The sequence below is a fragment of the Oryzias melastigma genome, linkage group LG3 (assembly GCF_002922805.2).
Source record: "Oryzias melastigma strain HK-1 linkage group LG3, ASM292280v2, whole genome shotgun sequence".
Classification (NCBI taxonomy): domain Eukaryota; kingdom Metazoa; phylum Chordata; class Actinopteri; order Beloniformes; family Adrianichthyidae; genus Oryzias; species Oryzias melastigma.
Genome location: NC_050514.1, coordinates 2,877,123 through 2,891,800, shown reverse-complemented (window position 1 = coordinate 2,891,800; position 14,678 = coordinate 2,877,123). Strand labels below are relative to the sequence as shown.

The window sequence follows — 14,678 nt, the reverse complement described above, 5'->3', positions numbered from 1 at the left end:
TCTTAGGAAACTAAACAAAATGAGACAAATAAACAAACAAAATGAAAAAAAATGTTTTGTAAAACAACAGTACTTTCTTTAAATCAAAATGAAATGTTAAAACATTGAACAAAATAAGAAATCAGAAAATGTCATACCATAGGTGATACTGGGAATTTGGGTATGGATCCGATACCAAGTATTTACAGGGCTAGTATTGTCGATATATATACAGATACTTTCTCCTTGAAATGTATTATTATTATTATTATTAATATTGTTATTATTATTATATCATAATATTTTGGGAAATACACAATTGTTTGTTAGATAAGTGTTTAATGAAACACAGGACAGAGACTTTCAGCGAGTAAAAAAAGTTTAACTAATTGCAACTACCTGAACTGAACATAAATTAAATATAAACCATGAATATTAGTAACGGAGTCATAAAATAACAATAATAATGAGATTAAAATTATAATAAAAAAAAAAAAATCTACAATGTAAGAATATTTTGAAAAACAGCACTGAAAAAGGCCTTAGAGTTGTGTCCCGCCCCCCTTACCCATCTCATTGCTGAGAGATCAGACAGTGGAGCTTGTGCCCCCCCCCAAGTGTTTTTTTTCTTTCTACATCCCAAATGCGATCTTTTTCAAACAGCATTTTTTCATCTGCTTCTGATTTATTGTGATTTGAATAAGGAAATCCTCAGAATTTAAATTCTGATCTTAATATATCTCCTCCGTCATCAGAAAATTGCAACTAGAACATTTTAAAAACACAATTTTCATCAAAATGTGTCTTTAAATCTCTCTTCTGCAAGAGAAAGACTGGATTTAGGTTACAACCAATTACCATATTTTAGTACAAAAGGTCAAATATGGAATGACTTATACATAAAACAAACACATTTTGGTTTAGGGGTTATTTATCGATATTTAGAACAGCTAGAGAGGCTACACATGATTTCCAATTCAAAATACATACAGTATTGATATACTTTTCTCAAGGAGTTGTTAGATATGAAGATGTAAAATTAAGCCTCAGTACCACATTATTACCACACAAACCTTTGATTCAGATTTATCTGTACTTAGTGAATGCCACATACCTATGATTTTGTTATATTTCTCCAAGGCCATAGGGTAAGAATACTTATTGTCATTTATTTTACATTAAACCTGGAGGCCTGTTTTAATGCCAGTCTACTACAGCGACAGAACGTCTTGGCAAGAACCGTTTTCTTGCGTGGAGACTGTATGGTTTTAGCGGCATGATGATAAAATCAGTATTTGAGCCTCTGAGAAAAAAATGATGCAATGACAGAATCATTTTGTCATTTTGAGTGGCTTTATTTGTTTTTATAATGAATCTCATTGACCTTTTAAGCTGGAATGTGTTGTGACAACAGTGCTTTGCCTGTAGTGTTCCTAAGTGGTGTCAGGCAATGAGAACACCATGGCAAGTGTGAGTCTAATTTGTGAAAATGGAAATGTCAACACTAAGGGCAATGGAGATTTTACAGTTAATTTAAACTTTGCAGAGCTTTGTGGAGAGAGGGCTGTGTGGGAGGACTTGACACATAAATGAAAAATGGAAACTTTATTATGCATATGACTTTCACTCTCTGTGCTGTAAATGAACAACTTGAGTGCGATTACATGAAAAAACACGACTCAGGATGATGATGATGATGATGATGATGAAGCTCAAAGAAACCTGCAGTAATAGCTATGGAGTGTAGTAAAAGCTGACCTAGATAAACAGCGGTGACAATGCTGAGACACGACTGCACTCTCTAATGTGTGAAAATAACTGGTGGCTTGACTCCGATGGGCAACTTTTTGGTAACAAGGTCCTCTAGAAAGTCAACAGTTTCGCTGTATGTGGCTATATTGTCCAAAATATCTCCTTAATGAAATAATGTATTCTATTTTCCACATTAGATTATTAGTAACAGCATCAAGGAATAGATTATATTTAAGGCACACCAAATTATAAGGCACATTAAGCGAGACAAAAAAGTCAAAAATAAGTCAGGCTTTATTTAACTGCGTTCAAAGTAGCTCTAGAACTTGTTAGTAACACACTACACATTAAAGTGTTAGCTGCATTAGTATATTCACAGTATCTGTAGGTCCCACTCCTGTTTGCTACACATAAAAACTAACTGATATCACTAAAATAAAAGTTACTGAGACTGTGCTAATTCTAAATCTCGATTAAAAACACAGTCTGACTCCGCTACGTGTTAGCCGTGCTAGACAATAAGACCAAAACTTGCTTGAAAGTTGTTCTGTCGCTAGAGCCGAGTATCTTTCAAAACCGCTTCAACATCAATAAGCACAACCAAAACTAATCCATATATAAGGTGCTCTGAATGATAAGGCAAACTGTTGTTTTAGTTTACTTTTCTAGCTAAGGCTTTTACGTGTGGCTTGTGCGGAAAAAAACGTCAAAAGTAATATTTCCGTTTTAAGAGTTTAGAAAAAATTTCAATTGTCTTTTTAACAGAAAAATATCCAGAGATAATAAATACCCCACGATGAACCAAACTGAACTCTGTTCTGCAGAGTTTCACTTTTCTAAATGTAAAATATGGACTTTTTCGAAATGAAAAACATTTTCCGTTCCACAGAATGACAGTGTAGCAGCACTAACACGTTCTGACATTTGGTAGCTCAGTGCATCTCACTTTGCATAATGCACTTTGACAAATAACCTCCAAAGAATCTTATTTACACCCTGAGTATGTCCCGGGGCTAAGTTACGTCACTTTTTCTGATGGCTGCCACTTCCGCATGTCCTCAGATGGTGGTCCCTCAGTAGGGGAGAGATGAGGTGCTGCTGTGCGGCGCCAGTTTTGCCTGACTGAATCACAAAACAGCTGCCATGGCAGCTCATTACCTCAGCTCAGTGTGCATGTGCTGTGTGTTGCTGAGTACAGTACAGTGCACAGGTGTGGGTGTGAGGAGTGAAGACTTTCCTGTACAGTTGGGTCTAGAGGATGAATCTAATCTCCTCTTATTTTGTTCTTAAAATTAGAAATTCAAACAAAAAAAATGTTATTTGGAGTATAGTGTTTTCTGCTGGATGAACATGATGTTTGGCAATCTTGATGCAAAACTCTTGAGTTAGCTGGGCTTTTTTGCATGCTTTCTTGTGTTTTCCCTCAAAGTATCCTGTTGTAATGGAAAGGGGGTTTGTCACCGAAATGCCAAAAAGAAACATACCTGACTACTAGGTCCGGTCAGGGTGTCTCCTTTCACTATAATTTAAGATTATAAATTAAGAGACAAATTATCTGGATCATCAAAAAAGGGCATTATTTTTTTAAATTACAGAAAAATTGAGAGCAAAACACATTAAAATTTTACACTTAAGTCCCCAAAATGAACTTATTTATTTTCACTTTACAATATATTGCATAAACAGCTATATAAGTAGGTGCAGTAACAAATAAACACATATGGGCTTATATTAGAGCCTCTGCCTAATAACATTTTAAATTAACATAAAATGCAATTATAGAATTTATACATTCGCAATTATACACTTTGTACATCTTAAAAAAAACAAAACAAAAGCATTTGCATTTCATAATACACTCATTTTATTATCAGGGATTGCCTTAAACTCTTTTTTAAAGAAGTAAATGTAAAGCCTTGTAAGGGTGCATGTAAACACACAGAGTAAGTAAGAGTAAAGAAGACGAATTTTTCATTTTTTCAACCCCCCTAAAACCTTTAAAGAGTCTGTGTGTTCAAGCTTCCAGCCTTAGAGTTAGAAATGAGAAAAATAGAAAATCAGACTGCAGTTTGCTTGTCTGCATCTTATGGGCACTTGTAAACCACGCCCACATCCTGTGTGCGATCAGTAAAGAACCAGGACTCACCATACTAATGACTGGATTCATGTGTAAAAGGCACCAGATGACAGCATCACCCATGCCTCATAAGTGGGTGTAAATACAGTGCATCATCCTTACAAAAATGTCATAATACAATTACCACATGAACAACAACGGTATGTTCCATTTTTATGACGTCCCTTAAGGTGGCCATCCTAACCGCAAGGGAACGCCTAGAAATACCTGCACTCCTCTTCCTCTATAAGCTCAGACTATCCAAAAACCTGCAGCACCTGAACAGGTCAACCACTGTGCAAATAGCTAAGCCATGAGCTGCAGTCAGATGCATCAACCAATCAAGGACTTGTCACGTTATTGATGTGGTTCAATTCAGGTGATAGGTCCTAAGTCATTTTTGTTTGATGGATTGATCGTCAATGGGATTGTTTTGTGACTAGTTCGGTGACCTTTTAAGACTTCCTCTTATTGTTTTTCAGGAAAATGACCAATTAAAAGCTTTTTACTGGCTCGATTAGCAGCATGTTATGTCTGACATGATACTACATAGAACCTGCTGTCTTGTTTTATTTTTTTTGGATAGCTATTGAGGCTGCAAAGCATTTCAATAGTCGTGTTTCCATTAACTCTGAAATTTCGAAAAACGGAATTTCAATATTAAATTCTCCTAATGGAAACACCACAATTTCGAAAAAACTTGCCTTTTTCGAAATAAAGTTTTTGCGCTTAGAGGAGGTGGTATTTGGGCCGTATCGAAACAGTAGTTTTTCGAAAAACTGTAATGGAAACACTTTTTTCGAAACAAACGAGTCACGTGACCATTAACCGGATATGACGTTTCGGACTGGAAGCAGGAAAAGCTGGTCAAATGCGCATTTTCACAGCAACTGGCTGCCTTGGGCACCGCACAGCGGGAGCCACAAGAGGTCCCACAGCACCGCACAGCTCATCAAAAGTTGAGCGTGTCGTGCGAAAATGCTGAATCCACAGCTCTTCGGTGAATTCTTCAACCACGATTCCCCAAAACTGTTTGACTCTACGTCGCTCCCACGTATAAGGAGCCTGCCGCTCCAAGGCTCGGATCAGACGTAGACGTCTTCTCTGATGGGAAGGATGAGAGCTAGCTCCGTGGCAGAAATGTGAATGAATCTACTGCACATGAAAATAGTGTTTATATCCGTCGTCATGTTTTTTTTAATGACTTATCGCGGGAATTACTTCGAGTTTTTCACATAATCATGGTTTAATGGAAACGCTGTTTTTTCGAAACAGTGTTTTATCGAAATTCTAGAAATTTCGATAAAGTTTTGCGCAAAAGTGTAATGGAAACGCAGCTACTGAGGTTGAAAAAGTGCAGTGTAACTCAGATACTTTATTACAGACTCAAGATCCATTTGCCACAAAGAAGCAACAGATAAAATACTTATATATATATATATACAGTATAAAAATATAAAATAAATAAAAAGAAACACTCATGATAAAACAAGTGTAAGACCCAATAAAAACAATGAAATAGAATTACCAAGCATCGTAAACTTAAAAAAAAAAAACTGAAAAAACAATAGTAAAAATGTAGATTTTCAAAACTAAATCTTATAATAATAATAATAATCTTTATTTATATAGCACTTTTCAAGATAAAAATCCCCAAGTGCCTCACATAAAATAACAAAGAGTAAAACACAGTGTATAAGAACAGAATTCACACAAAATAAAACCAAAAGCACAGAAATTATCTGAGCCTCTTTGAAATAAATTGCTGCATTCATAACTAACATAGGATGTTGTCTTCCATTTATTTTTAATATATTATGCACATAATATTCTTTTTACGTCTTCTAAATTCCGGGCCTTGAGATCGTTTCCACCCTGATTGTTTTCCACATTTGTCCCTTCTCGCTATAGATTAACTCAATTGGGTTCATTCGGTCAGTGCTAATCTAGAATCACCCGATTAACTAACTTCATAATTTTGTTAATAAGTTGCTTGATGTTCCCCCAGTGGATTTTTGATGTTTTTGTTTTGATGTATCTGCATTTCCAGCCATTTTTTGGCCCATGGAAATCATTTTGGGACCTGCAGCAAGCATAACATTTGAACTGAGAGTCTATTAAAATTTATAGAATGACCCAACCCTTCTGGAATTTGGCCACTAAGACAAAAAACGTTCAGTTTTTTATGTATCTTACTAAAACGTGTTGGCATGGATGATGTTATTTATATAACACATTTCCCCCAGAAATGCAGATCAATATAAAACCATAAAGAAATACATAAATATGGAGTAAACGTCAAAAGCATTTTGCCTTAACTTTTCTGTTTGAATAATGCCATGCAATATTAATAAGATTTAGTTGAGCTGAGAATTAATAATAAACATTTGCCATCTATAACAGCACTCCACTGAACTCTTGGGTTAAAGCCAATTTCTTACTCAAGAAGATTGAAATCATTTTTTGCCGAAATCACATAGCAAAAATTAACAAACTGATTTAACGTAATGTGTCAGTGGTAAAAATGATTTATTGTAAGTTGTTTATTTATTTATTTATTTTTGGTGAAATGCTGTGTGACAACAAAGAAACAAACTGCCTTGCCTGCATGTGAGGCAGCGGCTGGAGCCGATTCTGAAGGACGGATTCTAGCAGCAGCCATTATCAAATAAACCTTTGTAAAAAAACAAAGTCTGACATTTTAACATCAAAGTTACATTTAATCAATTCTAATCTGTGTTTGATGATTTACAAAACTGATCTTTCCGAAGATAAACAATGCTGACAAAGCCCATAACAGTAAACTATTTATAGTCAGGTCTGCTGTTGATGCAAGCGATACATCCAGACATGGTTGACTCTGTACTCTACACCGCTTTGTTTATTCTCTTTTTGTTTACTCTGCACAGATTGTATATATTTAAAAAAAAGACTTAATTTTATGACTGTGAAAATCTTTTGAAAAATTTTATGGGATTAAATCAGGAAAAAAAAATGTAATTATAAGTTTAAAAAAATCTTAAGTTCGCATTGTTTGTTTTCTATTTTCTAACCAATGTATTTCATTATTTCTGTAATGAGTTTTGAATAATTGTGTGTTTTGTCCAATATTTTTCATGATCTATGCTTAAAATAAACCAATCAATCAATCTTGAAATAAATAGTTTTTGTGTAAATATTAAACTTTAAAAAATACTATAAATCTAAATTTGTTATAAAAAAGTTTTAAAAAAGTTTATTTTAACATTTTAGCTATAAAAACATCATCTGTTGATGGTACCGCCTGAGTCATCCCTCCTCTGATGTGGCCCAAAGCAGTGATAACGCTTTATGAAAGTAAATCTGGAGGTGTGTTACAGGTGTGTGTTACAGGTTCTAGAGAAACGACATCACTAGAGCCTCTATCATTTCAGGGCAAAGCCCCACCTCAACATAAGATTAGGGTCAACTCCAAAAATGACTGTACATTATGGAAGCAAAGAATGAGAGGAAGGAAATAAACACACACATGCATATGAACTATTTTCATTCTTTTTTCAAATTTACAATGTGGTTTTTCATTCTCTTTAATTTGATCCAGTAAATATATTTCTTTTTTCCTGTACGGACTGTTCAAACACCACTATGTGTATGAATCATTTCTCTGTCTTCCCAACTTGTCAGGAAACACAAAGATGTAAGATTATAAACTTGTAGAAAACCATGAAACCTTTCTGTCACTTTCAGAATCCAACATGTATTGAAGATCCACCATTTAACATAAAATCTAAATGTTTTAAAGTCTAAAACATCGATCCTTAAGCTGTTCCACTCTTCTCTTTTGAATCCCTCCAGCTGCTGCCAGTGTTTTAAACTAACATTTGTTTTATTGAATCCGTTACAAGGTTGTTTACTCTCCTTTTAATTTGCTTGATTGATTGAAAATAGATCATAAACTGCATTGTAGTTGGCTCAGTTACAAAACCCCTGAAGTGATGATGCTAAGTCAGCAAAAAGAATAAACATAAATCTACACTAATGAGAATGATTATGTCTAAGAAATGTGCCTCTGGGAAGAAAATGTCATTTTTCCAAAAGTTAGATTTTTATTTACTGCTAATAAAACGATAGATGCAGAAGTTTCATTAGGAGCAGGGATATGACGGGGTTGAGGCTTATAAATGGTTGTGAAAACTGTACAAGCTCAACAATCCAACTGATCATTTTATTTAGAGCAAATAGAAGATAAAAAGTCGTATTCAGCCACATTGTGTCAAAAAGATCAATGGTTGCTAAAACAGATTTGATGTGAAAATAAAGGTTTTACACAAACGGTATTTCCTGTTTACCCCAGTTGATTTCAGCTTATTTAAACTTTGCTAATCTTATTACCGCAATTTTCACACTATGAGGTGCACCAACAATAAATGGTCTATTTTTAATCGTATATCATATATATGCCACATAAGCGGAGACAAGAGTCAGAGATGAGTCTGTCTGTGAGTCATTCTTTATCAACTGTGTTCACAATAACTTAAGAGCTTGTTTGTAGCACACTACTCGTTAGCTCATCCGCTAAAACAATCACTATACTATGACTAAGCTGACTCCAAACCTTTTTTTTTTAACTCCCAACCTTGTTAGTAACTACTAAAAAAACACAGTTTGACATTGCTACATGTTAGCCACATTAGCATATTAACCATACTTGTAACTTCCAACCTTTTTACTAAAACTTAAAAAAACAGTCCGACATCGCTGCATGTTAGCCACATTAGCATATTGACCATACCTGTAACTTTTAACCTTGTTAGTAAAACATAAAAAAAAAACTGTCCGACATTGCTACAAGTTAGCCACATTAGCATATTGAACATGGCTGTAATTCCAACCCTGTTAGTAATATGTAAAAAAAAATAAAACACAGTCCGACATCGCTACATGTTAGCCACATTAGCATATTAACCACACTTGTAACTTCCAACCGTTTTACTAAAACTTAAAAAAACTGTCCGACAACGCTGCATGTTCGCAACGTTAGCATACTGAACATATCTGTAACTTTTAACCTTGTTAGTAAAACATTAAAAAAAACTGTTTGACATTGCTACATGTTAGCCACATTAGCATATTCCCTTTGATTGTAACTTCTACCCTTGTTAATACGTAAAAAAAATAAAAATAAAAAAAGTAAACATATTTACAAAGACACCCAAACTTGTCTGCAATTTGTGAAAAATATGACCGCTCAGAGTGCATTCAGAGCGCTGCGTACCTTTTAAGATCGCTGTGACATCAGTAAGATCCATACATGCAGAGCTCCGGAATATAAGGTGTCCTTTCATTTTTGGAAAAAAAAAACAAGGTTTCACAAATGAGTAATACTGTATGATGTTGGTTTTACACATAAGGAAATATGAAGTCTTTTAGTGAGTTGTTTTGTGGTTGTAAAATTAGGATTTGTTTTATTATTCTTGTAAAATGTTCACTTTTTTCTCAACATTGTACGACTACATTTTTGTAAGTTTTAAACTTTATTTCCTCAAACTTTTACAACTTTATTTTCATATATTATTTTTTTATTTTATTTTAATGTGGCTAAAATGCTCCTTCATAGCATTTGGTCTCACCAAAATCTTTTGTATTAAGAAAAAAATTCTACCCACTAAGATTTTTTTTCTAAAACAAAAATAATTTCTTAGTGAAAAACTTTCTTTTTCATGAAGGACAGAAAACAGGATATTTTTTTCTTGAAACCAGGGTGTTTTTACCTTCTTAAAATCCAGTTTGTGCATTGTGAACACATCCTCCTAACATGTTCTCACTATTACTAAATTTCAATGTGTTTTGTTTATATCTCTTTTTCAGAACAAGAGCCTCAAAAACAAGCTTCTCTCTGGAAACAAACTTTGTGACGCCTATGCTGAGGAGGTGAGAATTTTTAATGAGTTTGTTCTGTTTCTCTCTTTTCTAATGAATTCTTTGCTCTGGCTAATTAATTGTCTGCCGTTCACTACATTGATTTTAGCTGTCCAGTGACTTTCAGATCAACTTGTCCCCGCAGCAAGCTTTTTGATGTCTGTGGAGTCCAATCTGAGGAGCTGTGGTTGTCGTCAGAACAGCTTTGAGCCATTCTCTTTGTCATTTTTTTAAAGAATTTTTCTGCTTAAAATTGGCTGCCAGTTGCTGCAGTCAGCACTGTCCAGCAGGTTCACATCCTCATTGAAGTCCTGAGCTGTGCACTGCTTACTCTTTCCTTAGCGCTGACCAAAGCTCATGCTGTAATTTCTCCATGAAGACTCTTTTAAAGCAGCGGGTCCAGCGGACATCGTGATGATATGCTCAAGTCAGAGCAGCTTGCTGTGTAATCGTGGGATTTACAGCTATTCAATGGGTGACCCTTCCCCCCCAAAGCCTTTCAACAGGGTGTGGAATAACTAGAGTTTTTTTTACAATGCGGTGTGTGACAGTTTGATAGATGGCGACCTTGGCATTTGGATGATCATTTCTTCACAGAAAGGTTGGTGCTGGACCTTCATGACAATGCCTTTGGGTCTTTTGATCAGTGCTTTCGATTACAGTCTCAAGGTTTGGAATCTGACCAGTTTTGTTGTTAGGTTTGAATTAAGAGCTAAATGACTTGGAGATCCGTCCTGAAATTTGCATCTGTGACTAAAGGCTTGAAACTTAAAAGGAAAACTTATGGACTCCATATATTATAGGGCCTATACCAGGGGTGTGCAAACTGTCTTACTCATGGGACACAAAGGGTTCTAAAATTCGAGAGAAGGACAGATTTGTGGCGTGTTTTGATATTTCACCTTGTAAAAGAAAGAAATAACACAAGGTCTGGACAAAAAAATGCCTTAATCTTGATTGAAAATTATCTTAAAACAGTGCATTTTGTAATTTTTGGTTCACATATGGGGTTTTCGTTCTCATTTCAGTGCCATTCTCACCAATAGGTTGATGTCCCTCAGGGAAAACTCCATTTCAGGGGAATGCTGCATTCGTGTGGTGTTGGAATAATTGGAAAAAAACACCACATGAATGCAAAATAATTTTTTGTGCCTGAACAAAGATGAATGTATTTGTAGTGGGGAGAGACCTGCACTTCAAGGAAACTAAATCTTTAATAAGGGTAATCAAAATCACTATTCCAGTTTGGCGGGCCAAATTAAATAGTTTAATTGGTCCTAAATGGCCCCTGGCCCGTAGGTTGCTCACCCCTGGCCTATACCTTGCTTTTCTTAAGCCTTTCAGAGTAAACTATATCCAAATATACAATCATATATTACCTTTGGAACACTGAAGATGAAATATTGTTTTCACAGGTTTTTTTTCCTACCCAGAGGTCGGAGGCCTCAATCTCTGAGGCTTCACCTTTTGCTGCTTGTGGGTGCTTCTCATTTCATGACGTCAACCTGGAACTGGCTCATCATCGTGTCTGCGTTTCAAGCACAAAAACAAACAACAAACTTTTGCAAAGATGAATATGTCTACCAGAGGTGTCACACTTGTTTGGGTGCAGCTGAGCACTGCTATCTGAGCAGAGGAATTGGGTGTTTGTGTTAACCTGGGGGCCGGATCCTGTCTTCCTGAAAGGGGCTGTTCTTACTTTGTGACATCAGCTTGTGAGAACCTGCTCATTTTCGTGGGTATGGGAGAGGCTGGTGCTCAGAGCACAGGTTTTAGAGCAATGCTCAAAAATGAGTGAATAGATCAAAATACCACTTTAGGGTTGTTATTAGTGAGGAATGTACGGCAGCTGAGAAACGCCATTGNNNNAAAAAAAAAGTGACTGCAAAAAAAGTTTTTTGCCGCGATGGCAGTTCTCGGCCACCGTAGGAATGAACAGTATAATACACTTAAAAGCTCAAAAAGTTGTTTTTTGGTACATGGTACAGGCCCTTTATTATCACCTAGAAAAGCCTTTTTTCCTGTTGAGGTTAGTCATTGACTTGAGTCCATCTTTGGTGAGGTTATAAATTCTAATTAAAGACGGAACAAACCGAAATCCTTGGGTTTCTGGCAATGTTTCTCTTGCAATTTCACCAGAATGTCTTAAACTTAAAGTCATTGGAATCATAGGCGACTTAATTGTTTCAAGAGCAGAGGCATCTCCATGATGACGGTCACTTCATTGACAACTCCCACTTTTAGAAATCTTGTTCGATTTAAAAACACAATCTTTATTTATGTAATCACATTTTGCAACAAAATAGTTGTTGAAAAAGCGTCATTATAGATGATTGTATCACTTTATTGCCAATAATTTTGCCAGACTAGAAATGAACCCCCTGCTCTGACCTGCACCTTTTAGGGACTGTAGTTCAGTTTGCCTAAAGCAATAGATGGAAAACTAGTGCAGCTATAAAGTGCCATTGGGCATCAAACCACTCATTATGAGTCTATATATGAGTCTATATCTCAAACTTTACCTACTGTCTCAGTTGCAGCCCTTATTTTGACTGATTTTTCTATTCTCTGTTTCGTTTAAATGAAGAAACAATTATGGATGAATCTGAAAACAAAGTTTTGTGTATTGATACCTTTTCTTCTAGTTATTTTTACTAAAAAGCAAAAAAAAAGAGAATAATTAAAATACTCTCAATGTTGTTCTGTTTTTTTTGTACATGGTATGTAAAGTTCACATGTGCCAAATGTTACTACTCGGTTAAATGCAAGTCCAAAAGCTCACCAGTACTTTCAGCAAGATCAAGTCAGAGTGATTACCCGTGACAGTTGTTGCTGACCCATGTATTTTCTTGAACTTTTTATGACTTCAACTTGTCACCTGCTGTCACAGCCTGGTGAGATACTAGCTTTTTTTTAATGGTTATGGTCCAACATCAATTTACTATCCACAAAGTGAATTTCTGCCAAATTTCCGAGCATCACCTGCTCTCGGTGCCAGCTTGCATCAGCTGAGCAATCAGCTGACGTTCTGCCTCCCATTCAGTTGGCAAAGCTCATGCAGAATTCATTACTGGAGGAGCTTTGGCTTCCCTCTGTTCTAAGCTGCTTTGCACCCAACTTTTGCTAGAGCCGATGCGTCCGACTTAATCAATGTTATGGCTGTTGTCACCAATGAGGCTCCTTTCTGTACCTGAGGGTCTCTGCTGCTGCTCTTCCTATCTCAGACATTGCCTGGTATAAGATGTCAGAGCTGGACCTAAAAATACAAGTGAGAAAACATACACCAGCAATAGCTGTTATAGGAGTTGACAGGTGATTGTAGTTTCATTTTTGACTAAACTAGTTCTTTGTATAATATAGTTGCTCCAAGAAATGACCATATTCTGTGCACTAGACGGCACCCTGGATTATAAGGAGCAGCATCAATACAATGTCTTTTTTTCAAAATTATATCATTCATAGGGTGCACCACATTATAAGGCGCATTAAGCAAGACAAAAGAGTCAAAAATAAGTCAGACTTTATTAACCACGTTTAGAGTTACTCTACAACTTGTTTGTAACATGCTACATGTTAGCAACGTTGGAAGCGTTAGCCACGTTAGCATAACCTGTAACCCCCAGCCTTGTTTCCAACACGTGAAAAAATAACAGACTTGTATTTAGGGATGGGTATCGTTCAGATTTTATTGATCCAGTATTCTTTTCTGTGTGAAAAGAAGAAGGGAGAAGACAAATAACAAAAAGGCCAGTCAACCCCTCCTTGGAAGACTGCAGGTTCAATTTCCATGTGTCGAAGTGTCCTAGGGCAAGCTGCTGAACCCCGCATTGCCTCCGTGGGGTTCAACGTCAGATTATAGGTTGGCCAATGTTTGGCAGCGGAGTATACATTCGTGCACAGCTTTGTCTTTATGAATACAATTTTATTTTTTTATGAATATGTTTCTTATTGACACCTATCTTACTCAATAGCTGAGCCGCCATTAGTGTAACACATGCACTGATGCAGGTTTTGCATCTCACCTGCAAAATTTAGCTTAAAATGCATTAATAAAATGCTTTTTTAAAATGAATGAATGAATTAATGAAATAGTTTATTTCAATCAATCAGGAATAATACATGAAAACAATAAAAACACATCATGCTATGATACAGTTTGTAAACAGAACAAAAATGTGAATTCAATTTGAAATCACACACTGTTTCCAATCAAATGGTGAATCAGCTTTGACTAATCAGAGACTCAACTTTAGTAGTGATGCATGGATTTGGTTTATCTATATAAAGTCCCAAATGGTGACAAACCTGACAATGTCTGTTTATTTTTCAAATTAAGATAAATCAAAGCCACTCTCCTGACACGATAATTATCCATATCTGCAATTGCAAGGACGCTAGCAATGAAACAAACAGTTTCTGTTTCATGTGTGAAACTTGCAAAATTTTCACCACTAACATATCACACTAAACCTTTTCCAACATAGTAAACAGTAGAAGAAGAAAAAGAAGAAGAACAAACCCCTCCCTACTTTTCCAGTGTGAACTTGATAGACTGTGTGGACTTCAGTAATACGCATTTAATGTTTTCTTGATCGTCTGGTGTGTACTTAGCTTTATAGTGTGGAAAACACAATATTTAGAAAATCCATGACTTTAAAATTATTCTAAGGCAATAACTACCTGGTTAATGCTACAAATTGTCCAATTCCTTCTTCTAATGGTTGTATGTAATACGTTGGTCCTGATCTTGAACTACAAATACATTTCAAATTTCATCTTAGAAGATAGTTGTTAAATACAGGATACATTATTTACAGCATGTTTGTTTACTAATGCATCCAACCAGTTTTTTCTTACATCTGTGAGAAAAAAACAATGGATTAATCCATGTTCAAACAGAAAAATAAAACCACACGTCTTGATGTGGAACTGT

At 35.6% G+C, this 14,678-nt stretch overlaps 1 protein-coding gene across 2 annotated transcripts in view; it reads left to right on the top strand.

Annotated features, from left to right (window-relative positions):
• luzp2 (leucine zipper protein 2) overlaps positions 1 to 14,678 on the top strand; it is a 260,222-nt gene that overhangs the window by 179,495 nt on the left and 66,049 nt on the right. For both annotated transcript variants that reach the window (XM_024295794.2, XM_024295793.2), the window contains exon 6: positions 9,695 to 9,757. In XM_024295794.2, coding sequence (XP_024151562.1) covers positions 9,695 to 9,757 — 63 coding nt within the window. The remainder of the gene's footprint in view (positions 1 to 9,694; positions 9,758 to 14,678) is intronic.